The sequence below is a fragment of the Larimichthys crocea genome, chromosome XIII (assembly GCF_000972845.2).
Source record: "Larimichthys crocea isolate SSNF chromosome XIII, L_crocea_2.0, whole genome shotgun sequence".
Taxonomy (NCBI): domain Eukaryota; kingdom Metazoa; phylum Chordata; class Actinopteri; family Sciaenidae; genus Larimichthys; species Larimichthys crocea.
This window is the reverse complement of record NC_040023.1, coordinates 20,647,846-20,667,117: the sequence shown is the minus strand read 5'-3', so window position 1 is coordinate 20,667,117 and position 19,272 is coordinate 20,647,846. Positions and strand designations below refer to the sequence as shown.

General features: G+C 40.1%; 2 protein-coding genes across 13 annotated transcripts in view; both read right to left on the bottom strand.

Moving 5' to 3' along the window:
• The window catches only part of LOC104920193 (transmembrane protein 65), a 33,141-nt gene extending 32,792 nt beyond the window's left edge, over positions 1 to 349 (bottom strand). Inside the window, exon 1 of the mRNA XM_010732369.3 lies at positions 49 to 349. The gene's annotated coding sequence lies outside the window, so the exon portion shown is untranslated. The remainder of the gene's footprint in view (positions 1 to 48) is intronic.
• Positions 350 to 2,506: 2,157 nt separating this feature from the next.
• Positions 2,507 to 19,272, bottom strand: part of LOC104920194 (metastasis suppressor protein 1) — a 47,832-nt gene continuing 31,066 nt past the window's right edge. For 3 of the 12 annotated variants that reach the window (XM_027286494.1, XM_010732370.3, XM_027286496.1), the window contains 13 exons: positions 18,405 to 18,496; positions 18,118 to 18,192; positions 16,151 to 16,162; positions 11,156 to 11,313; positions 10,800 to 10,907; positions 10,485 to 10,582; positions 8,804 to 9,068; positions 7,392 to 7,505; positions 6,758 to 7,003; positions 6,359 to 6,562; positions 5,595 to 5,754; positions 5,220 to 5,477; positions 2,507 to 5,045 (listed from right to left, as the gene is read on the bottom strand). In XM_027286494.1, coding sequence (XP_027142295.1) covers positions 4,492 to 5,045; positions 5,220 to 5,477; positions 5,595 to 5,754; positions 6,359 to 6,562; positions 6,758 to 7,003; positions 7,392 to 7,505; positions 8,804 to 9,068; positions 10,485 to 10,582; positions 10,800 to 10,907; positions 11,156 to 11,313; positions 16,151 to 16,162; positions 18,118 to 18,192; positions 18,405 to 18,496 — 2,344 coding nt within the window. In that variant the 3' untranslated portion in view covers positions 2,507 to 4,491. The remainder of the gene's footprint in view (positions 5,046 to 5,219; positions 5,478 to 5,594; positions 5,755 to 6,358; positions 6,563 to 6,757; positions 7,004 to 7,391; positions 7,506 to 8,803; positions 9,069 to 10,484; positions 10,583 to 10,799; positions 10,908 to 11,155; positions 11,314 to 16,150; positions 16,163 to 18,117; positions 18,193 to 18,404; positions 18,497 to 19,272) is intronic. The other 9 variants (XM_027286495.1, XM_019256936.2, XM_027286500.1 and 6 more) reach the window with 7 other exon arrangements.

Genomic DNA, 19,272 nt, shown 5'->3' with positions numbered 1-19,272 from the left:
AAGGCGTGACAGCGATCCAAAAACTGTAACTTGTTTTATCGGACGCACCTCAGTCGATGCTCCGCTGTCCCGTCCAACAACCTCCACAGGAATCCTTCGCGGTGCAGAAGCTCCTCCTGCGGACGCGTTTCTCCTCTGAACCAGCCGCGAGATGTTGTCGATAACCGGACACAGCTGACTGATTGTTAGTGTTTGTGCAAAATCACATTTTTGCGAGCGTTGGACCCTGCTGCTGTAACCTCTGGCTGACAGGATGGTGTTAGGCGGATGGGAGGGCACCAGCAACCCCGAAAATATTTTCCAATAGGAGCGCTGCTTTCCTCCGTGCGTAACTCTGACGGCACCGCCGCGCGTACGCACGTTCAGCACACAGCCACACAATGGACAGCCAGTTTATGTCCACGTCTTAAATACCATTTCCTGCACGTTTAATTTAGTCAAGTGTGAGAAATGAAACTGTAATAATGTGTGATTCTTCTTTATGTATTTATGCCAATCAATATGGGAAGTCTATCTTGTTCATTTTGTTATTTCATCTTTTATTAAATACATGAATATTTCACTAATGCCGAAGAAGATACCTGTGCCATTTAGTGAGATAAGGACCATAATGGATCATCTTTGGCCTTTAGTGTTTTTTGCCTGCTGAATATGTGCCCATCCCTCCCTGTCCTATTATGAACGTGGGGCATTTGAACTATTCAGAGAGACTACAGTCCACACCCCATGAAAATATGACACCATGTGGAAGTTATTTGTCTCAGAAGCTAAGGAAAGAAAAAAAAAGGAAAAAAAATGTTTTACTCATAGTCTAATGCTTTGTTCGCGCATTTCCTGATTTGTTTGAAGGGTTTGCAGATTCATTGTTTAAACTGTACTTTTATTGATTTAACGAGTGTTTTCAGGCCTTTAAGGAAAGGAGGAGTGATGCATTATATGAGTAGAGTAGTAAAGGTTTGGGTGTTAAGAGAAGGCCAGACAAGAGCGACCCCATGTGGCCAAAACAAAAAACAACACCTGTTTACACCCTGGCTGAGCAAAGCCAGTGAATGTTTGAACCTGTACATGTCACCGTGTCCCAGTCACTATCCTTCATTAGTTTGTTTTATTATCTTTCAAACTGGGTGTAAAAGATTTGTCACATACAATAAAATGAACATACAGCTCTGCGGCCTATTTTGTTTTACTGAGCGAGTTTCAGTTTTGTTTTCAAAAGGTCAATGACAAGATGAATAAGACGTCCAGGAGGTGCTCTGAAAGTCTGAGCACATATTTCCAATGAATCTGAGCTGATGGCTCCAAAACAGCCACTGAAAATATGTCTAAGTGAGCTATTTATCTAAAAGTTCAGTTGATACACACACATGGGTTGAACACTTGCACATTCAAAAAGTCAGTGAGCCAAAACAAAATTTATATTTTTTATTATATTGCTAAAGCTGTCATTACACAAAAAATAACAATCTTTTACTTCCTGAAACGAACTGCATCATAGCCTGTTGAACTGTACAAGGACAGACAGAGAGGTCAACTCTCCTCGGGGGGGATAATAAGCTAAAAACCAGAACTAGAGACCAGGTTTAATTGTACTTTCAAACAAACTATAAACTTCTTATCTATAGGATATACGGACGTTTGGCAACTCTGATATAATATATATTTATGCTAGCAATTTAAATACGGAAATTACAGGTTTATAATACACTTTTTAGACAGATGGACGACCAAAAAACAAACAAAAACAAATGTTAACATCAACAATATCAAGAACTGAATGCTGGGTTTCCCAAAACATCTAAGCAGTGATGTTATCTTTACTCGTGGTGCATCTTCTTGTTCACACTGTGGTTTTAATTCAGGCACAGAAATAATAATGATGATGATGTTATTTTTGTCATCCTTTCTTTCCCTGTCATCCCTCCTGTTTGTACCTTTCCGTCGCATGAAATTCATAAGACACAAACTGTGTTTTCATGTTAAGATGTCTTTGGGAAACTCAGATTATGACATTGGGGGGCAGCGTGCCATTTGTTCAATTCTAATAAGATGCCTATTAGATAAACTGTTTATAAACATTTGACCTAAAATCAGTTGTAAAGAATTAAAATTCAAACACTTCAATTGAATCATCTTTAGGGAACATTTAAACGCTTGCATGTGCTCAGCTCTGCATTATGCAATTAACAATTTGTGCCCACATCCGAACCCATAATACTGTGTTATTAAACTAAAACCTGTTTCAATTTCTGTGACTATCTCTGTTGGTAGATGGAAGTCAGAAGAACACAATTATTATTACAATGCAGTTTATGCATATGCGTATGAAATAAGGGACATGAATTGTAGCAGGACATTCATGGACATTTCACTGATGAAACAACACATCATCAGATAGTACATGCACGGATAGAGGAAGCAACTCTATTACTCTGATATTTTATATATAAGTATAAAAATAGAGATAGGTTGAGAAAGAAAAAGAAATTTAAAGACAAAAAAGAAGAATAAATTAAAAATGTGTGAGTTTCTGGACTAACTTGTACGCTAAATAACATTTACAGTTTCATACATCTTGTAGTAGCCATGGTCTCACAGTGCTTGAACTGAAATTAAAAAATAAAGTACAGATGACAACTCAGGGATATTAACTGCGTTTAGCCTATAGTCCTACAATGCTGCAGTCTGAGGGAAATGCCTCACATCTTCAAAACATCTTACTGTCCAGATAAAAACAGAACCTATGGTGACATGCTGTATCTCTTAAATTATAAATAGATTTTTAAATCAGGCAACACAATCTGTATGTACCAGCCTTGTCACATTTGATGCCATTACAAAAAAAACATAAAACGTGGAGATGTCATATGTAAAAACCTAATTAATCAGAAGGACGGGAGCATGGACGCTACATGCATTTGAAAGCCAACAAAGAGTTCAATATAACAGCAACTGGACAGAACAATAAAAACAGTATGGCATTACTGATGAACACCTTTAGACTCGGAGAACTTTCAAAACATCCAAAAATATTTTTCCTCATTAACTTCTATAAAATGTTTTTTAATATATATAAATTTGAATTAATGTTGAGTTCTGACATGGCACGTCTGTACGTTGACATTAATTAGTAATGTTATGAGCAATCATTGCGCAGCAGGTTGCAGTATGGCTAATAAATGCTACATAAAAGAAGGGGCTAATATATAAGGGCTAATATACTGTATAAACACAAACCACTGAGGAGTTCTACAAAGCCCAGCATGTAGATATTGAAGATTAAATGATATCCATACTGGAAAAATATATGCGGAAAAAAAAATTCACATCCAAAGGCAATGTGGGTTTGATCTGCATTATATGAAATCCGGTTCAAGGATGTGAAACTGATGATTATGGCACCAAGGAGAAAAGAATACAGAGAGTGAGACAGACCCACAGACTCCTCAGCAACAGAGACGTGCAAACATTATTTACACATCATGTAAATACTAAAACAACTAAAACAGGACATAACTTGTAGTGTTTCACTGTATCACTCGTGTGACACTGTAGTCTCCCAAAACTTTGACTTTAACACAAAGTCAGGTCATTTGCTTTCTATTGGTCACACCCCCTGCCCATATTGGCTCTGTGGACGTCTCACGTATTCAAGTGTTTGAACTGTGAGTGGAAGACAGCTTTGACAGCGCAGCACCTTCCTTCAGCCATCAGGGCGTCCCTCCAAGTAAAGCAGTCAATGCAGTTCAGGAGATTCCAACTGGAGTCGCCGCTCTCCAGTGCACCTGAATATTGCTCTCTGATGCTGTGTAGTATTTGCGTTTGTTGTTGTGCTCCTTCTGCCAAGTTGCTTGGCAGTTGGAATGCTTAGTCATCCCACGATGGTACAATGCACTCCCGAAACAATGAGTGTTTACACATAACACACACTGTTTGGTTTTTTTTTCACCGAGAAGAGGCATACACATGTCTTTGTCCAAATATCTGTCCCAATACTAGATGTAAAACATCTTTATTGTCCTGAAATGATCATGTGATGTTTTTCATCACATAGCTGTGGGCTCGGATTTGCAAAAACATTTTAGTGCTCAGGCCAAAAACCTTTATTCAAGGACCTATCTGACAAATGAGGTCTTATCCTTGTACTCACACAGGCTAATACAATTACTCTACTACTCAATTCAACTACCACAAGTGGGCCTATCATCCACTTCAGCCCCAAACCAATATGTTAACAAACCTGGCTTTAGATATTTTCTATATTTTCTCTTCTCTGAATCATTATAAACAGCTTCTGCAGTGAGGGATTCTCACAGGTGGAGATTTACAGAATGAAAAACGCTACATGTAGAACAGGTCTAATTGATTTCTCATACTAGCGTAAGAAGCCTTTTGATTCTGTACATCGTGTTTCTATCAGCAAAGCCTTTTACCTCATTTACAAATAAACTGACAGGTGAGCTCATATGAGCGCACGTTTCTTGTGTCAAGTCATCATGCGATGCGTGGTGCAGAGCGGTCGTTGGTCAGGGTTCTCTTGAGCTTGACCCCCTTACGGATGGCCACTAGCATGTTGCCATCTCCCCCTTCTCCGTCATCCTCTCCTCCTCCTTCCTGGCCTATCTCACTTTGAAAGTGCTGCTGGTTGGGCAGGGGTACACTGGGAGGATTGGTTGTGGCCTGACCACTCCAGGACACCATAGGCAGCGTGCCGGCATCCCCTCCCCCTGCAAATGTTGGAGAATCTGGGCTTTCTTCACCTCCACCTCCTCCTCCACCCCCTCCTCCCATTTCTTCTGCACTCCTGTTCCCATTAACTGCTCCTGACATATCTGGCACTGTAGGGATTTTCACTGGGACGACAGGCGTACGAATAGGGATGGGACCTGTGCCTCCAACAGAGCCTGAGCGGCGGGCGGAAGGTTTTGAAGAAGGGGTGCGGCGGATTGTGGCCACCCCAGGCGTAACGATAACTGGACCGTGACCTGTAGAATAGGAGCCAGAGGCATTATGGGAGCTGGATCCAGAATAAAAGCCTTGACCTGAGCCTGCAATGACAGAACAGAAATGAAATGCCATTAACAACATACATATCACTTATACATAAAAATAACGTCCATTTGTGCAGCCTTGTGAGTCAATAATAAGACTAACAAAATAGTGAAAATGAACCCTATATTAAAGTGTACACATCCAATCCAATCATGACAGTGATCCTGTACCTGTAGGGGTAGGAGGATAAGCTCCAGTATGGATAGGTGTGGAGGGATAGGGCCCTGCAGGGTAGGCACCCTGTCCGGGGTAAGGAGCCTGTGTGCTGGGCACACCGGCTGTGGAGGCTGGCCGTTTGCTCTGGAACATGAGTCGGTAGGACTGACTGATGTCACTGTTTCTGGGGATGGTGGAGGACTTGTCGAAGTCCATCTGCTGCTGCTCAGGCTCCTGATCTCCAGCCATTGAAAAATAATCGTAGTCTGATACTAGAAGGAATGAGTGGAGATGTTAATAATGTACCTTCACAATGAGACCCTGCATATTATGATAGTGGAGGATAACAGAGCAAGAGGTTGGCAGTGTTCTTAGAGAGAGTGTGTTACCTTGTGACGGTATTGTATCTTCAGAGCAGCAGGGTGTGTTGGTCTGTGTGCTGTAACCACTAGAACACTGGATGGAGTCTCTGCTGGACCTCTGGGTGTCCAGCTCCAGACCTCTGGATAAGGCCAGAGCCAGTTCTTCATGGGCCTCAATATCACTAGCCTGGAGCAATCACCCAGTGATAAAAACATTCAGTAATCTGATCTGAACGTCTGACTGTCTGGATACAGCCAGCTACAATTCATTAAAGTCATTAAAAGCATTAGGTACATTTAGAGTCATTAAATGGGAACATTGGTCTAAATGCTGGAAGTTGAAAAGTGAGGTCACCTGAAACTTAAACATTTTAAAAAACAAACTTAAATGTAGACTGGCATTCATCACTGTGCTTCGTCCAGTATTGTCAGAATTACAAGGTAACAAATCACTGAACAATTATGACATTTTTGGGGATAATCTGCAATCGGCCGCAGCAAAGTTCTAATGTTTTCAAGCACAAAGCTGAAACGGAAGAAATCATATAGAGTTCCTTCGCATTTCACAACATAGTAGTGCTAAGACTAAAATTTCTCACAAATTGCTTTTATTAATGTGGCTCATTACACTATTGTGAAAATGTACTATAAATAAAATAAATTGAATATATAAGTGAGTAACTTACCAATATATATACCTGCACTGGCTAAATAAATGCTTGTGTGTTGCTTGTTTTAATTAAAGAAAAAGCTGCTGCAGAAAACACAAACAGTAGGAGACTTAATCTGACCTTGAGAGGTGCAGCCACAGTCCTGTTCTTCTCCTCCACTGATGCCGACGTCTGTAGTGCAGCGGGAGCCGGCGCTAATGAGGCCGGGATCCTGTCATTATTCGCACTACCATTAGTGTCCACTACAGCTGCAGTCTCCTTGTCTTTCTTCCTCCTCAGTGTGTTGACCATGGGCTGGTCATAAGGGCCTGGCTTAGCCCAGTCCTGTAAAGAAAGTTGTGTCATTGTCTGTACTTCACATTTCTCTGATGAACTCCTTAGCTTCGGTTCTCAGTTTTAAAGCTTGCAGATTTAGCCAAAATGCAAAAGAATGGCAATAAAAAAAATGAATGACGCTTGCATGTTAAACAAACTGTTCACAAGGAGGATGGGTCATCAAGATCGAGGTGATGAACAAACCTTCCAGCTGGGGACTCGTGATGAAGGCACCATTGGCCCCAACGTGCAGTAGTGAGGGTAGTCTGGAAGCAAGGCTGAGGCGGGACGTGACCATGAACGGGTGGGGCAGGAGGAAGAGGTGGAGGATGAGGAGGAGGAAGTAGGGAAGAAGGGGAAGGCAGTGCCTGACCCTGACCCCAAGCTTCCCCCGTTGCTATGCAGGTATGGGGAATTGGCTGGACTGTAGTGGTCAAAACCATTGGACAACTGCGTGTGCGTGCGTTGATAGGAGGAGGGATGGTAACAGAAACAGAGGAACAGATAAAATAAAACAAAACACGCCATGGGATAAATTATTGAAATGAAACAGACCATCACTGAGGTAAAATCATTCAAATGAACATACAAAAAAAACTAGGAATCAACATATAACAAAGAAAATGGTCACAAATGCTGAACTGAATGAAAACTGGAGAAACTGATACACATGCCAGAGGTTCCCTTAACAGTTTTGTGATAAACTCAAGTGGATGCAATGTACAGCCAAGTTTGAAGTTTGAGGAGTATGAGGAAGCCGGGGTGCATGTAATATTTGTACGACACACACATTTAAGGGAAAGAAGGGTTGGGTTCATGGTGGACGAGTGTGTTTCACCTTGTCAGTAATGTGCTGAGGTGCAGTAGCAGCAGCTAGAGAAGGGGGGGAGCTGCAGTCACTGTGAAGCTGCCCAGTCTCTGACACCTCAGAGGACCTGGAACTGGGACAAGGCTGGGACAGCGAGGGCAGCAGCAGGGGAAGGGGAAGAATTACAAAGGCAGACGTGTCAGCAGGTAGACCAAGAGAAGAAGCAGGGAGAAGCAGTTTGTTAGAGAGCAAAGGCAACTTTTCCACCGTTATCAGCAGTTAGTGAGTGAGTACAGCCAAGTAACTATAGAGGCTTTGGAGCCGGTGCACTGGGAGTCATACCAGCATTAACTGCACAGACATCAGCAGTGTTGTTCGAAGGAAAACATATGCAAACATCTTCTATTTTGATTAATAATACAATACTTAATCCATGCCTATATGGTAATCATTTTTTTGCATGCTGGCTTTCAGTAGGAGATTCTGAATTGGGGTCAGCTACTTAAAATCACCCTGCATAGGTATTGAAAATGGATGGACATAAAAGACACAGAGAGATAACTATAAGCCATGGCCCAGACTTGTTGGCCCTGGGTTGAGCAGTAAAACTAAGCTCTGTTTAGCCATGAGACTGTTCTCTTTTAAACACCAGCTACAGTAACTACACCAAGAATGAGGCAATCAGTGGGCTGATTCCTGGGTCTGTACTGTAAATGGGTCGGGTACGAACTTGCCAAACCACCTTCACTGCATCATAAAAACTTGGAGTCTAACTATACCAATGTGTTCTGGACAGGGGAACTGTGGTTGCTGGCGTGCTAACAAAACGTCAACTAGTGCAGCCGCTCTCATGGTTGATCTCAAAACCACAAACCCCACATGGACAATCCCCTGGACGATCCCATGGATAATTATCTGAAACCCTATGTCAGATGGTTAGATTACACTAACAGAATGAGACCTGCTGATAGAGACACGCTCTTAGTGCCTATAAAACATACTGTTGACATACTGTTGACTGGAACATGTCATTTTACTGTGATGCATTTAATGAAAATACAACGTGCCGTATTCTTGAGCCTCTGCAAGTTTAACCAAACCGCAGTCTGTCACAGCAGTCGACTCTTTAATAGCAGGATGGGGCTGACCTGTTTTGCCCTGAGCTAGAATGGAGGCAGACTAATTTCCTGTGCATTTATGCTATAATAATAGCAGTGAAATGACTTTACCATGATCACATACACTTACTGCTGCCAGTGAACTGCCTCTTTTAGTGGTTGGGGAGATGTGTGAGAAAATAGTTGTGTGAAGCGCTGACTGACTACAGTCTGACAACAATGACTTGTAAATCATAGAGCATGTGTGGGTTTATAGTCTTGTCTCAACCATGTGTACATACTCAGAGCCTAAACTATGGTTAAGTGTGGATAGCTTTTTCTTACCTTTGTTTCAGCTGGCATGGGCGAGGATGATTTGGACGATGTGTATTGGTCATGTGATGAAGAAATGAAGCCCGAGTCGTGGGAGGAGATGCTAGAGAGCCGAGCTGGGGCCTGCTGGGGTAGCGTGGAGCTGCGGTACCGATGGCGGGGGTGATGGTGGTGGAAGAGGTGGTGTGAGGAAGAGGAGGAAGAAGAGGAGGAAGGAGAATGAGAGTGAGAGCCACTGGATCCCCTGGAGTCACTACTGTTAACGCTGTTCAGACTACTGCGAAAGGGGAAGGGGTGAGGGATGAGGGGAGGACCAGAGGAAGGAGAAGTTTGGCAGTGACGGGCGGGGTAAAGAGAATCAAGTGCACCCAAAGACATGGATAGAAGAAGGAAAGTTGGATAAGAAAGAAATAAAAGGAAGGGAATGAAGGCAGAGGATTGGGGGAGAATGTGGAGGAGACAGGGTGGGAAACAATTAACACAGCACACCAAGATGCAACAGGCAGTGACTGAGGCCAATCCAGTCAAAACAACAAAACAAACCAACATAAGAGGCGTGATATCATAATGACAATAATTACAGGCAGGAAATCACAAGATTCCATGCCTTGGAGACAGCGTTTTGAAAATATTCACACAGAACACTCATGAAAAGCAAAAACAACATAAACACAAGGTCTAATACTGTGTGAACTGAAAGCCACAATTTAAATATCTGAAGCAGATATTAAAATGGTATGTTGCAAACTTAGTATTATGAAAATCATACACATACATTACAATAAAAAGAACAAATACAAGGCAAAACTAGACCCAGTTTAGATGTCTAGCACTAAAAATGTGTGATAATTCTAATAGCAAAGCATCAAAATCATAAAAGCAGCTGTCTCACAATGAAATTTCTCCTCTATAGCGGGTTTCAAATGTTTTCACAGCCTGGAAGGCCTCTCGTCATAATACAACAGATACATTGGAGGTTTGATTTTATCATAGAAAACCCACAACCCCAAAATTAATGTCACAAGATTTTAACAGGATAAATGCAAAGCAATACATAACCCAGGCATAAAATATCTTTCTTTAAACCAGAACAGTTCAGGAAAAAATCATTGGGAGACAGACAAAAAGCAGGGAGGACAGAAGGTTGAAGGCATGGTCTGAACAGCAAGTGCTCAAATCTGTTTTTTTCTTATTCTTATTATTCCACTCCACGTTCAACATGTGATATCAAAAATATCCATGTGCTTTTCCTTGTAGACAATGTAGGTCCACTTCACTATGTTGGAGAATTATTTGACAGCTATCGGTAACAAAGTCAAAATGAAGCAGAGAATTTGCAAAACACTGCAGCTCATATTGACCACTAGGTGGCGGACATAGATTGGGCAACACCAAAGTTTTTCTTTATGTCCTTGTTCCCCTCTGCAGTACACTGATGTAATCAGTCAACCAATAACATTCATAACTATTGATTCTGATTTCAGAAGAGCCTGTATGTATACAAATCATGCTACATATAAACGCTGTTTAATATAATGCATCATCTCAATGGCTGACCAAAATACCTGCTGAAATGTCACACTGGATTACAAAAAGGTTTTACAGGTACAGCAGGTAAATCTATATTTGAAAGACAAAGCCTCCCTTTTAATTATCTGTGGCAATGAGTTTTGTGTTTGGCTACAGGACCTACCTGCACATACTAGACTTCCTGGACATTGTGGTGCTGGGGGATGAGGGCGGGGTTTGGTAAGACCAACCATAGTCTGAGCCCTTCAGGTCCAGAATTACCTGGGGGATGAAAATGTTACTCATATGTATTGGTTGTACTTGTGAAGAGGAAAGGTAATAAACAGAGATATATTTATTACAATTACATAACCCTTTAAAAAGACGAAACAAAATTAGGTCACACAGGACCAAGGGGTATGTATTGAAACTGTAATGATGCTTTATATTAAGGTTAGTTTATTGTTCAGCCTGTTTCATCTCGGATATTTTTCTTCACCTGTTCACTAGCAGGGGGAAGCTTGTGTGGGTCAGAGGTCAGGGCTTTGAGGTCATCAGAGATAGCCTGGAGATGGGTGACCTCTCCCAACATAGAAATCTCCTCATCCTGAAAGAAGAAGAACAACAACAGTGAAAAAGGCCTCTCGGGAGCAGCAGTTACATAAAAAAGCTACTTAATGCTGGTTTGGAGAAAAAATATACATGCAATAGAAGTGTTATTAAGTTGAAAGCATGTCTTTCCAGTATGTGGGATTAAAACAAAAAGTACAGACAATGTGCAGTGTGGTGATTTTCTGTTGTTCTCCGAGTGTTTACTGAAAGCTTATTTCTCCATTTCTACTCTGCTGTACTCACCACTACAGGCCGCAACATTGCTACAAAACAGCAGAATCTCTGTCTGTCCTCTATGAGAGCCTTCCTCAAGGCCTGCTTCTCTGTCTCTTCCAGCAGAATGTATTTATCACTGACATCCTGCATGGCGCTGTCTAACTGGGGTTGGATATCACCACGACCTTGGAAACAAAATGGATACAGAAACACACACAAAAAGAAAAGAATATATACATCATAAGAGACTCACAAGAAAACACATGACTGATCTATTTACTACTTTAAATCAAGGTATTGAGATACATTTGACCACTACGCCTTCCTTCACAACACATATACTAAAGAGAACAGTTTTGCTACTGTAACATGCATGATGAAAGAACATTTGCAGTTTTAGGTTTTCACCACTTCCCTCTGGTGTTGGCTTGGACTCTTACTAGTGCTCTACATGTTATCGTTTCATTGTGGACATTGCTATCTTCAGTGCCAGCATTTGACTGTCTCCACATGAAGGGCCACTCTTGTCATGTAAGTGTATCATGCCTCTTGTTCAGAGGTGGTGATAAGGTTATCTACTGGTGCTTGTCTTGAAAAACTACAATCCATTATGTTGAGATAGCCAAAAGTGAGTTTTGACTATCACTTCATTACTCTTTGTCAAACACTTAAAACACTGTGTGTGTGTGTGTTTTCACGAATGACAAGTTAGCAAGGTGTCTCCAAGCCCATCTGGTCCTTGTGCTGTCTATATCTGGGTTTGAATATAATTATGTAAATCCAGGAATGTCTTAGATCAATGACAATCCCAAGGTTATGCTGTTTTTCAACACTGTGTGTGTGATTGCATTTATTTCTGTGCGTGTTTGTGAGAACTTTTAAGACAGGATACCCTAAAACCAAATCAAGCCCTCTTGAGTTCTGTATGGAGGCTGGCGACTGCCCAAGATGACATACAGTGGGGCCTCAAAGGCATTATCTAACCACTCAAACTACACTTGCACACAAACACACACACACACACACACAGTCTTGACTTTGATACATCAAGGTTAAACCCACAGTGAACAATTCTGTGGTCTGCCTGCACTGCCTGTGTCTGGGGCAAGGATAACAAACTGGCGTCTTTCTTTGACTTTTGACGTGAGGCCCAATATCATGCAAATCAGCAGTAAAGAAACACAGATAGAGTTACACAGGCACTCTTACCTCAAATGTAAAACATAAGGATAAGTGTGTTATGTTGATGACAAGCGATTAACTCTTTCCTCTCTGATATGTCAGTTCAATCTATATATTACACTATACATGATACAGTGCATGGGAAGCTCTGTTGCTATGTCTCTCCGTGAGTTGACCAAGGAAACCACAGAATAGAGACATTGGCATTACTTGCATCAAAAGAGTTGCCATTAATAAGAACTGACTGAAGTGCAGCGTTAAAGTTGTCAAATGAAACTCTTAGCTATGTATTTTAGGTGGATGAAGTTCTTTTAAGACAATGTTTTAGTCCAAAGAAAGACGAATGTTTCAGTCTAGGCAAGGTTTACTGTAGTATAGCTGCCTAAGTGTTTTAATCAAAATACGTTATCGTCATAATGTTTGGTAAATATACGGATGACATGGTCAGTGTGCAAAGGAATAAAATTTGCAGTATTTCTGCAGGTTTTAAAGTATACCAACACCACAAAATTAAATAAGGAGTCTGGTGTAGACAGTCCTAAGAACTCAAAGGTTGTTGACAAAATAAGACAAACTGGGTTTCCATATATAGGGAATATATTTGCTAAGCTTGGTTTGGTGTCTGTAACACTGAGAGGAATGTGAGTTATGCGTGTTACACTATGGAGACCATGATGGAGTAGAAGGACTGTAGAAGGAAAGTCCAAATTGCAGTATATATTTTCAGTCTCATATAGATGCAAAGGCCACCTTGTGAGCACACAAGTATACAATTACATTCTACAAGGTTTTGTGGAGGCTGTATGGCTGAGCCTGAAAGGGCTAGACAGGCCTCAGTCATTAGTCTGGTTTCCACTGCTGGACTAAACTCAGTATTATTCATTTTCCTCTGGGAGAAATTAGTCTTTTTCCATCTTGTTGCCAAGGAAATTGTTTTTAAGCTGGGCTGTCATTTTAAATAATGTTTTAATCACTGGTTATAAACAGCTGGCCAATCGTTACTGAAAGGCAATGCAAAAAAATCATGTATCAAGTGCATCTATAAAATTGTAGTTGAGACTAGAGCATTTCAAGTCTTTATGACAAACATAATACATGCCAAGACAACAAAAGAAAAGTGAATGAAGGCTCTGTTGTAATGCTCATTGAAATATTCTTATCACACCACAGCTGTGTTTTCTTTGACTCTGTTTTAAGTTGAATAAAAGCATTTTAAACTTTAAGCCTCAACTGGCCTTAGTGTAGAAAAGTAGCTTTTCAAGTTCTAGAGCCAGCGATGCTGTGGTGTCTCCTTGGCGTGCAGGAAAACCAGGGAGCACACTGCATTCTGGTAGTCTCCCAATAGTTCAAGTCTTGGCATACTGGATTCTTAACATAACCACAGTGGTTTTGGAAAGAGGCTATTGTAAGTTGAGGAACTCTGTCTGAGACAGATGGAAAGCCAAATATTTTCTTTGTTGCTGTTTTGGTAGTGCCCATGAGTATCTTAACATTACCAAATTAAGCGTCACATCATCTACATGTACTTCTGTTAAAGGTTGAACCATCAAGAAGCACCTTGTCCCCTCACTCATTTAATTACATGAAAAAAGTCTGAATCGTTTCTACAGATGCAAGTAAAGTGATTTCCATTAAGGCTCACAGAAGGAGTTTAGCCCTTTAGAAGCAAATCATGAGGTCACCAATTCCAAAGATGCATACACTCATGATACCCATGGCGCTCATGTGGAAACTGACCATAAAGGGTAAATATTGTAAACCTACTTTTAACGGACCACCTATAGACTAAAGAAACATTTCTAGCATTCAACCAAAAGCCATTATCATTACTCAATCAGCTTGTGTTGATGTAAAAGATGTAATTGCAGGGATGGAGAGGGTTGCATACACACACAAACCCACTCGCTCACTCACTCACAGGGACACATATGTGCTGAGACAATGCAGGCACATCCTGGCATGAGATGTCAACTTGTGGTAAGCAGAGGGGTTGTTAGTGCTGAACTTAAGCATCTGTTATGTTACAACTTTGTCTCTGCTATGGGCTGTTTCTTAGTTTGTCCACAGTCACGGTGTCTGTGTCTTAACTTGTGCTTCTGTGATTGTGCAACTACGTGAATGACAAGGTCCTGATTACTACTTCCTTTTTCTTTTCAACCACAGACAAACAGTGAGGTTCACTGAAGGTCAGTGGGCACTGACGGTATTGTAAACAAATCCATCCTGAAACGTATTTCACAAGTCCTTTCAGTGTTCAATTACAGAACAATTACTGCTTGTGACACATAAACTATCTTACTGTCTAGCTGTTTTATACCCTCCGAATGACTAAATGATGACATACCACAGATGTCCTGTGTGTGTGTGTCTGTTAATTATCTGTGAGACACACTAGTATCCAAAATATGGCAACACCAAAACACACACACTGATGTTCTTTACCAGTCTATTCAGATACTCATCATTTAATTGGTTGTGTGTCTAGTGGGGCTAATTCGCTCATCCAAAATTCAAACACAAACTCGAACAGCTGAGGAAGGAGGAGTTCTGATAAGTTTGAGAGAAGAGAAGACTCCTTTGAAGTGGAATGAGTGATGTGACTGTAAAATACTGTACAGCGGATGTACTGTAGATGAGTAGTTTCTTTCCCCTTGTGTTAGCCTTTTCTGTGTTGTACAATTATAATTTATCAGTTTAATCAAGTTTTGCATTAAAAACATAAAATAGACGCTGATGTTTCAGAAATTCTGCTGATGTTCAACACTTGTTTTTACCAAACTCAGCTGAGCTAAGATGAATACGGAGGATCTGCACACATGTAGAAACATGTGCACACTCAGAGAAATGAGATTAACTGCTCTCGCTTTCACATGACCAATGATTGCATTAAGTTGCAGTCACAGGCTGTTTCTCAGCAAGGCTGGGTTCTCAGGTCAGAAAAACACCCTCACAAGACACACATCAAACATCAAATACTGGCTCACCAACACAAGCAGACAATTTGTTGTTTCTGTGTGTAAACTGGGTGCCCTTCTTGTAAGTAGTTTGACTAAACTAGTATCCCTTCCTAAATGTGAGATCAGTTTATAGACTTTTTGGGCGAACCAGGTGCACCTGCAGGTAAGGTACTTTGCCGAACAAAATTAAATGATCCAAGTCATAAGAAACAAGTAATTAAGATTAAAATGTTTATTTCCTCAGCAACAGTGTAAAGTGCTGGTCTCTAACAAAAAGCATATCCTGCAATTTACCAAAACTGGTTGCTGGTTTGGTGTAAGTACCCACAATGTTAAAATTAAATTAATTAAGTGTAAAGGTGAAAGTTTCTGGATAATTAGCTTTTAATGTTTTTTATTTGATTCTATTCACAATTAAAAATAAAATTATTAGAATCAAAGTTTCACTCAAGTAAAGGCTTGATCACTAGACGACTCACTGAGGGCAAAAACATACTGTGTTTGGGCAGAACAATGGAACAGAAACTTGTCAGGATGGAGCACACTTGTGGACAGTTGATTAAAAAAAAGAGAGACATACAGTTTGTACAAATGAACAATGTACAATGTACAATGAATGTAACTTAGGACGAGAGTGTATCCCAAGTTTACTGAAGCTACTGATTACTGAAGCTACCAATATGTAGTGGCAACCATATAATGTACATAATGGTTGCCAAATCTGTGGAGGAAAATTGAGCATGCAAATATTTAACAGCATCTGCACTTTGCATAAAACTCAATATATATGGTGGCTTCTTCAAAATGCAACCAAGATGCTTGGTTAAACATTACAGTGTAAACAACAACCTTGACAGTGAGTCTGTTCCACAAGCTGACTTACCTAGATTATCGGCTGCAGTGCAGCATAAGGAGAAGAATGGATATTGGAACCACATGGGGACAAGGAGAGGAAAAAGATCCAAGTCAACTGAAAGAGTGCCAGCACTTAACACTAATTCATCCCCTTAAAGGTGCAGTCTTGTGTATTTGGATGTTTTTTTAAAGTAATAAAATTACCAGGTGTATTTCCCACCAAGTATCAGATGATACTCATACAGATATGCATTTTAGTATGTCTTACTAAATCTTAGTACAGTGACAAGTGAAAAAAAGCAAAGCCTTACAGAAATCTTTAGGATCAATAAGTCCTAGACCATGCTACGTAAATTCTGTTGATACTTTTGCAGTTCCATAAATAGACAGTAACATTAATAGTCACATTTCCAATTCAAAAACAAATGGCAAATATGAGCAGGTTATGAGCATACCAACAGTATGCTCATATGTTGCCACATCTATACTAACAAACAGATGAAGCATATGAAAACTGATATTAAGGTTTGCTTTCATACTGGTCCAGGTCCACTGATCAATGAATTCAAATGTATTAAGACAAACGCTCAAAATACCATTTTGCTGGACATGATTCATAAATTAAAACATGCAACATGACAATAATCTTGACCCTGTACCAACAGTATTTATTGTTAATCTGTCATCCAGGCAACTGGGAATGACACAAGTCTAATGTATCAGTATAAATAATGATCACTATGTGGAGTATAAGTAAAATGTATTGCATAGTAAGAAGAAAAACATCTGTAGACTTTAGGAATGTGAGGCATCCACTGATCCAAACCTCCAAACTCTCAACATAATAAAACATACTGGAAGCATATTCATCTAATTCTTTGTTTGCGTATGGTATTTTTTGTCTCGATAGGTGAATGCGTATGAGCCTGAGCCAAGAGAAGTGCAGATGGAAAAAGCCCCTGCTGTCTCAGAGAGCGTTTACCAAGTAAGGTAATGTTTAGCCTTACTAGATCTGCCCACATCTAATCAGACAGGACAAACTTCTTCTATACACGCCACTGCTGTGTAATGAAAACGTCATATACACAATTTGGACATTTTCCTATTAGAAATAAGAGATGGCATTCTCCTTTACAGGTTGTTTCTACGACTGAACACTTTCATGATTTCAATAATCAGATTTTTCTTTTAGTCTTGAATGTTTACTTCTTGTAGATAGAGGCCTTTAATCTAGTACAGCATAAATCAAACTAAACTGAAATACTACTAAAGCCCAGGTGCATATTGTTCAAGTAACACACATTATAGCACATGGAGTAATTTACCAGCAGATGCTGTTTTTATTCTCCTGATATAAACTACTTGACAGGGCAGGCAGAACAAAGATTTCTAATTTTAGCTGCACTGGCGTCCAGAAGACAGATGATTGCAAGATTCTCATAGAGGTCAATGAAAACCACATCTTTCTTAGGTCTGGCTGGTGCTGGTACAAACACAGAATCTATGGGAAAAGCACTGACTGAATTTCAAGAAACTGAGCCTTCTTTACTTTGCTTAAGAGACATGTATTTAGCTAATCTTTCAACGTGGGGCTGTAACAGACTCACGTTTCATGCTCCCACAGTAAGCTGCTAACTAGTAGAGAAAAACAAAAGCGTGTCCTTGTTTGCTTTCCAAGAACTGAATCTGAATGAATTCTCTGAGATTGAGATGATATCTTTGACTGGTTTAGCAGAGCTGGAGCATTATAAGTTAATACATGTGTGAGTACTATACTTTGCTAGTTATGTCTGCACAAGATAATAAGCTAGTGTATACTGTATTATTTTTTCATACTCTGTAATCAAACTTTTAGTGTGTAGGTTTAAGATTTGTCTCCATTATTATCAAATTAACTGCACTTAGTGGTGTTATTTTTGTTCACTCACATAGTCTTTGGTTTAAAATAAAAAATGAAATATGTTTTTGTTTTTATTTTGTTTTTTTGTTTTTTACCTTTCTTTGCTTTCTTCTGAAGTTTCAGTGTGTCTGAGGACTTCTTCTTTATTTCCTGCCGGGCTCTTTTATACTCTGGATGGACAAAGTAACAACAGTCAATTAACCATGTGAAAAAGGTACAGTTTTTTATACATTGGGTAATACTCTAATACAACATAAATAGCTAATGAAATAACAACAAATTATTTTTTAAAAAATGGCACTGCTTTAAAATGTTAAAGATGTATCCAGATGTCAAGTCGTTTCTGGGGATTCTTGGGTGTGATTGCATTTGTTTGACCTACCTTTAGCATGGTCCTTGTCCAAAGTGTTGACTCCTCTTTTCCACTCTTCCATCTGTTCTTGTAGAGGGTTAATTAGACCCTCCAGAAAGGCCCTGTGAAAACAGGGGGATACTTATTTCTACTCTGAGGTCAACTTAATCAGTTTACTATGTAGATATTCAAGACTGACGTCATACAATCTAAATTTGGCACTATTTATTCAAAAACAATACTTGTGCATGTGCATTCAAAATACGTTTTGTTGACAGATCAAATAGCTCAAGAACTTATTTAAAAAAACATAAAATTCTACCCGACACCTGACCTACTCTTTGGTCAGTATATCACCTGATTATAAAAAGGTAGCAGACAGCCTGTCGGGAATAAAAATCATTAGGTCTGGTTTGCCTTTCTGTCTACCCACTGTATGGTCATGTCTGTCAATCATTAACAGATAGAAAGAAAGGGAGAAAAACTGAGACTGAGGGAAGAAAGAGTCTGCTTATGTCTGACTGTGTGTCACAGGAGGAAGTAAGAAGCTTGTGCAGTCCTGTCTGTCAATCATTATCCAACTGTGCCCGTCTTGTATTTGTGATGTATTTGTGAGTGTGTTTAAGAGGCTCTGAGTGTGAGAGGAAGGCAGCTGCAGACGTAGTGCATGTAACTAAAATTAGACTTCTCCCTCTTGCAGACATTTCTCTCAAGTGTATGTGTATGTGTATGTGTGTGTGTGTGTGTGTGTGTGTGTGTGTGTGTGTGTGATGACCACAGACCCCCTGTGTACTGCCCCTGCTATGGAGATTCAAGAAGAATCTCTACTGAAATGCCACCCGAAATTAGAGAGCCCCTTGTCTGTGTAATGTATGTGTGTGTATGAGAGAGAGAGAGA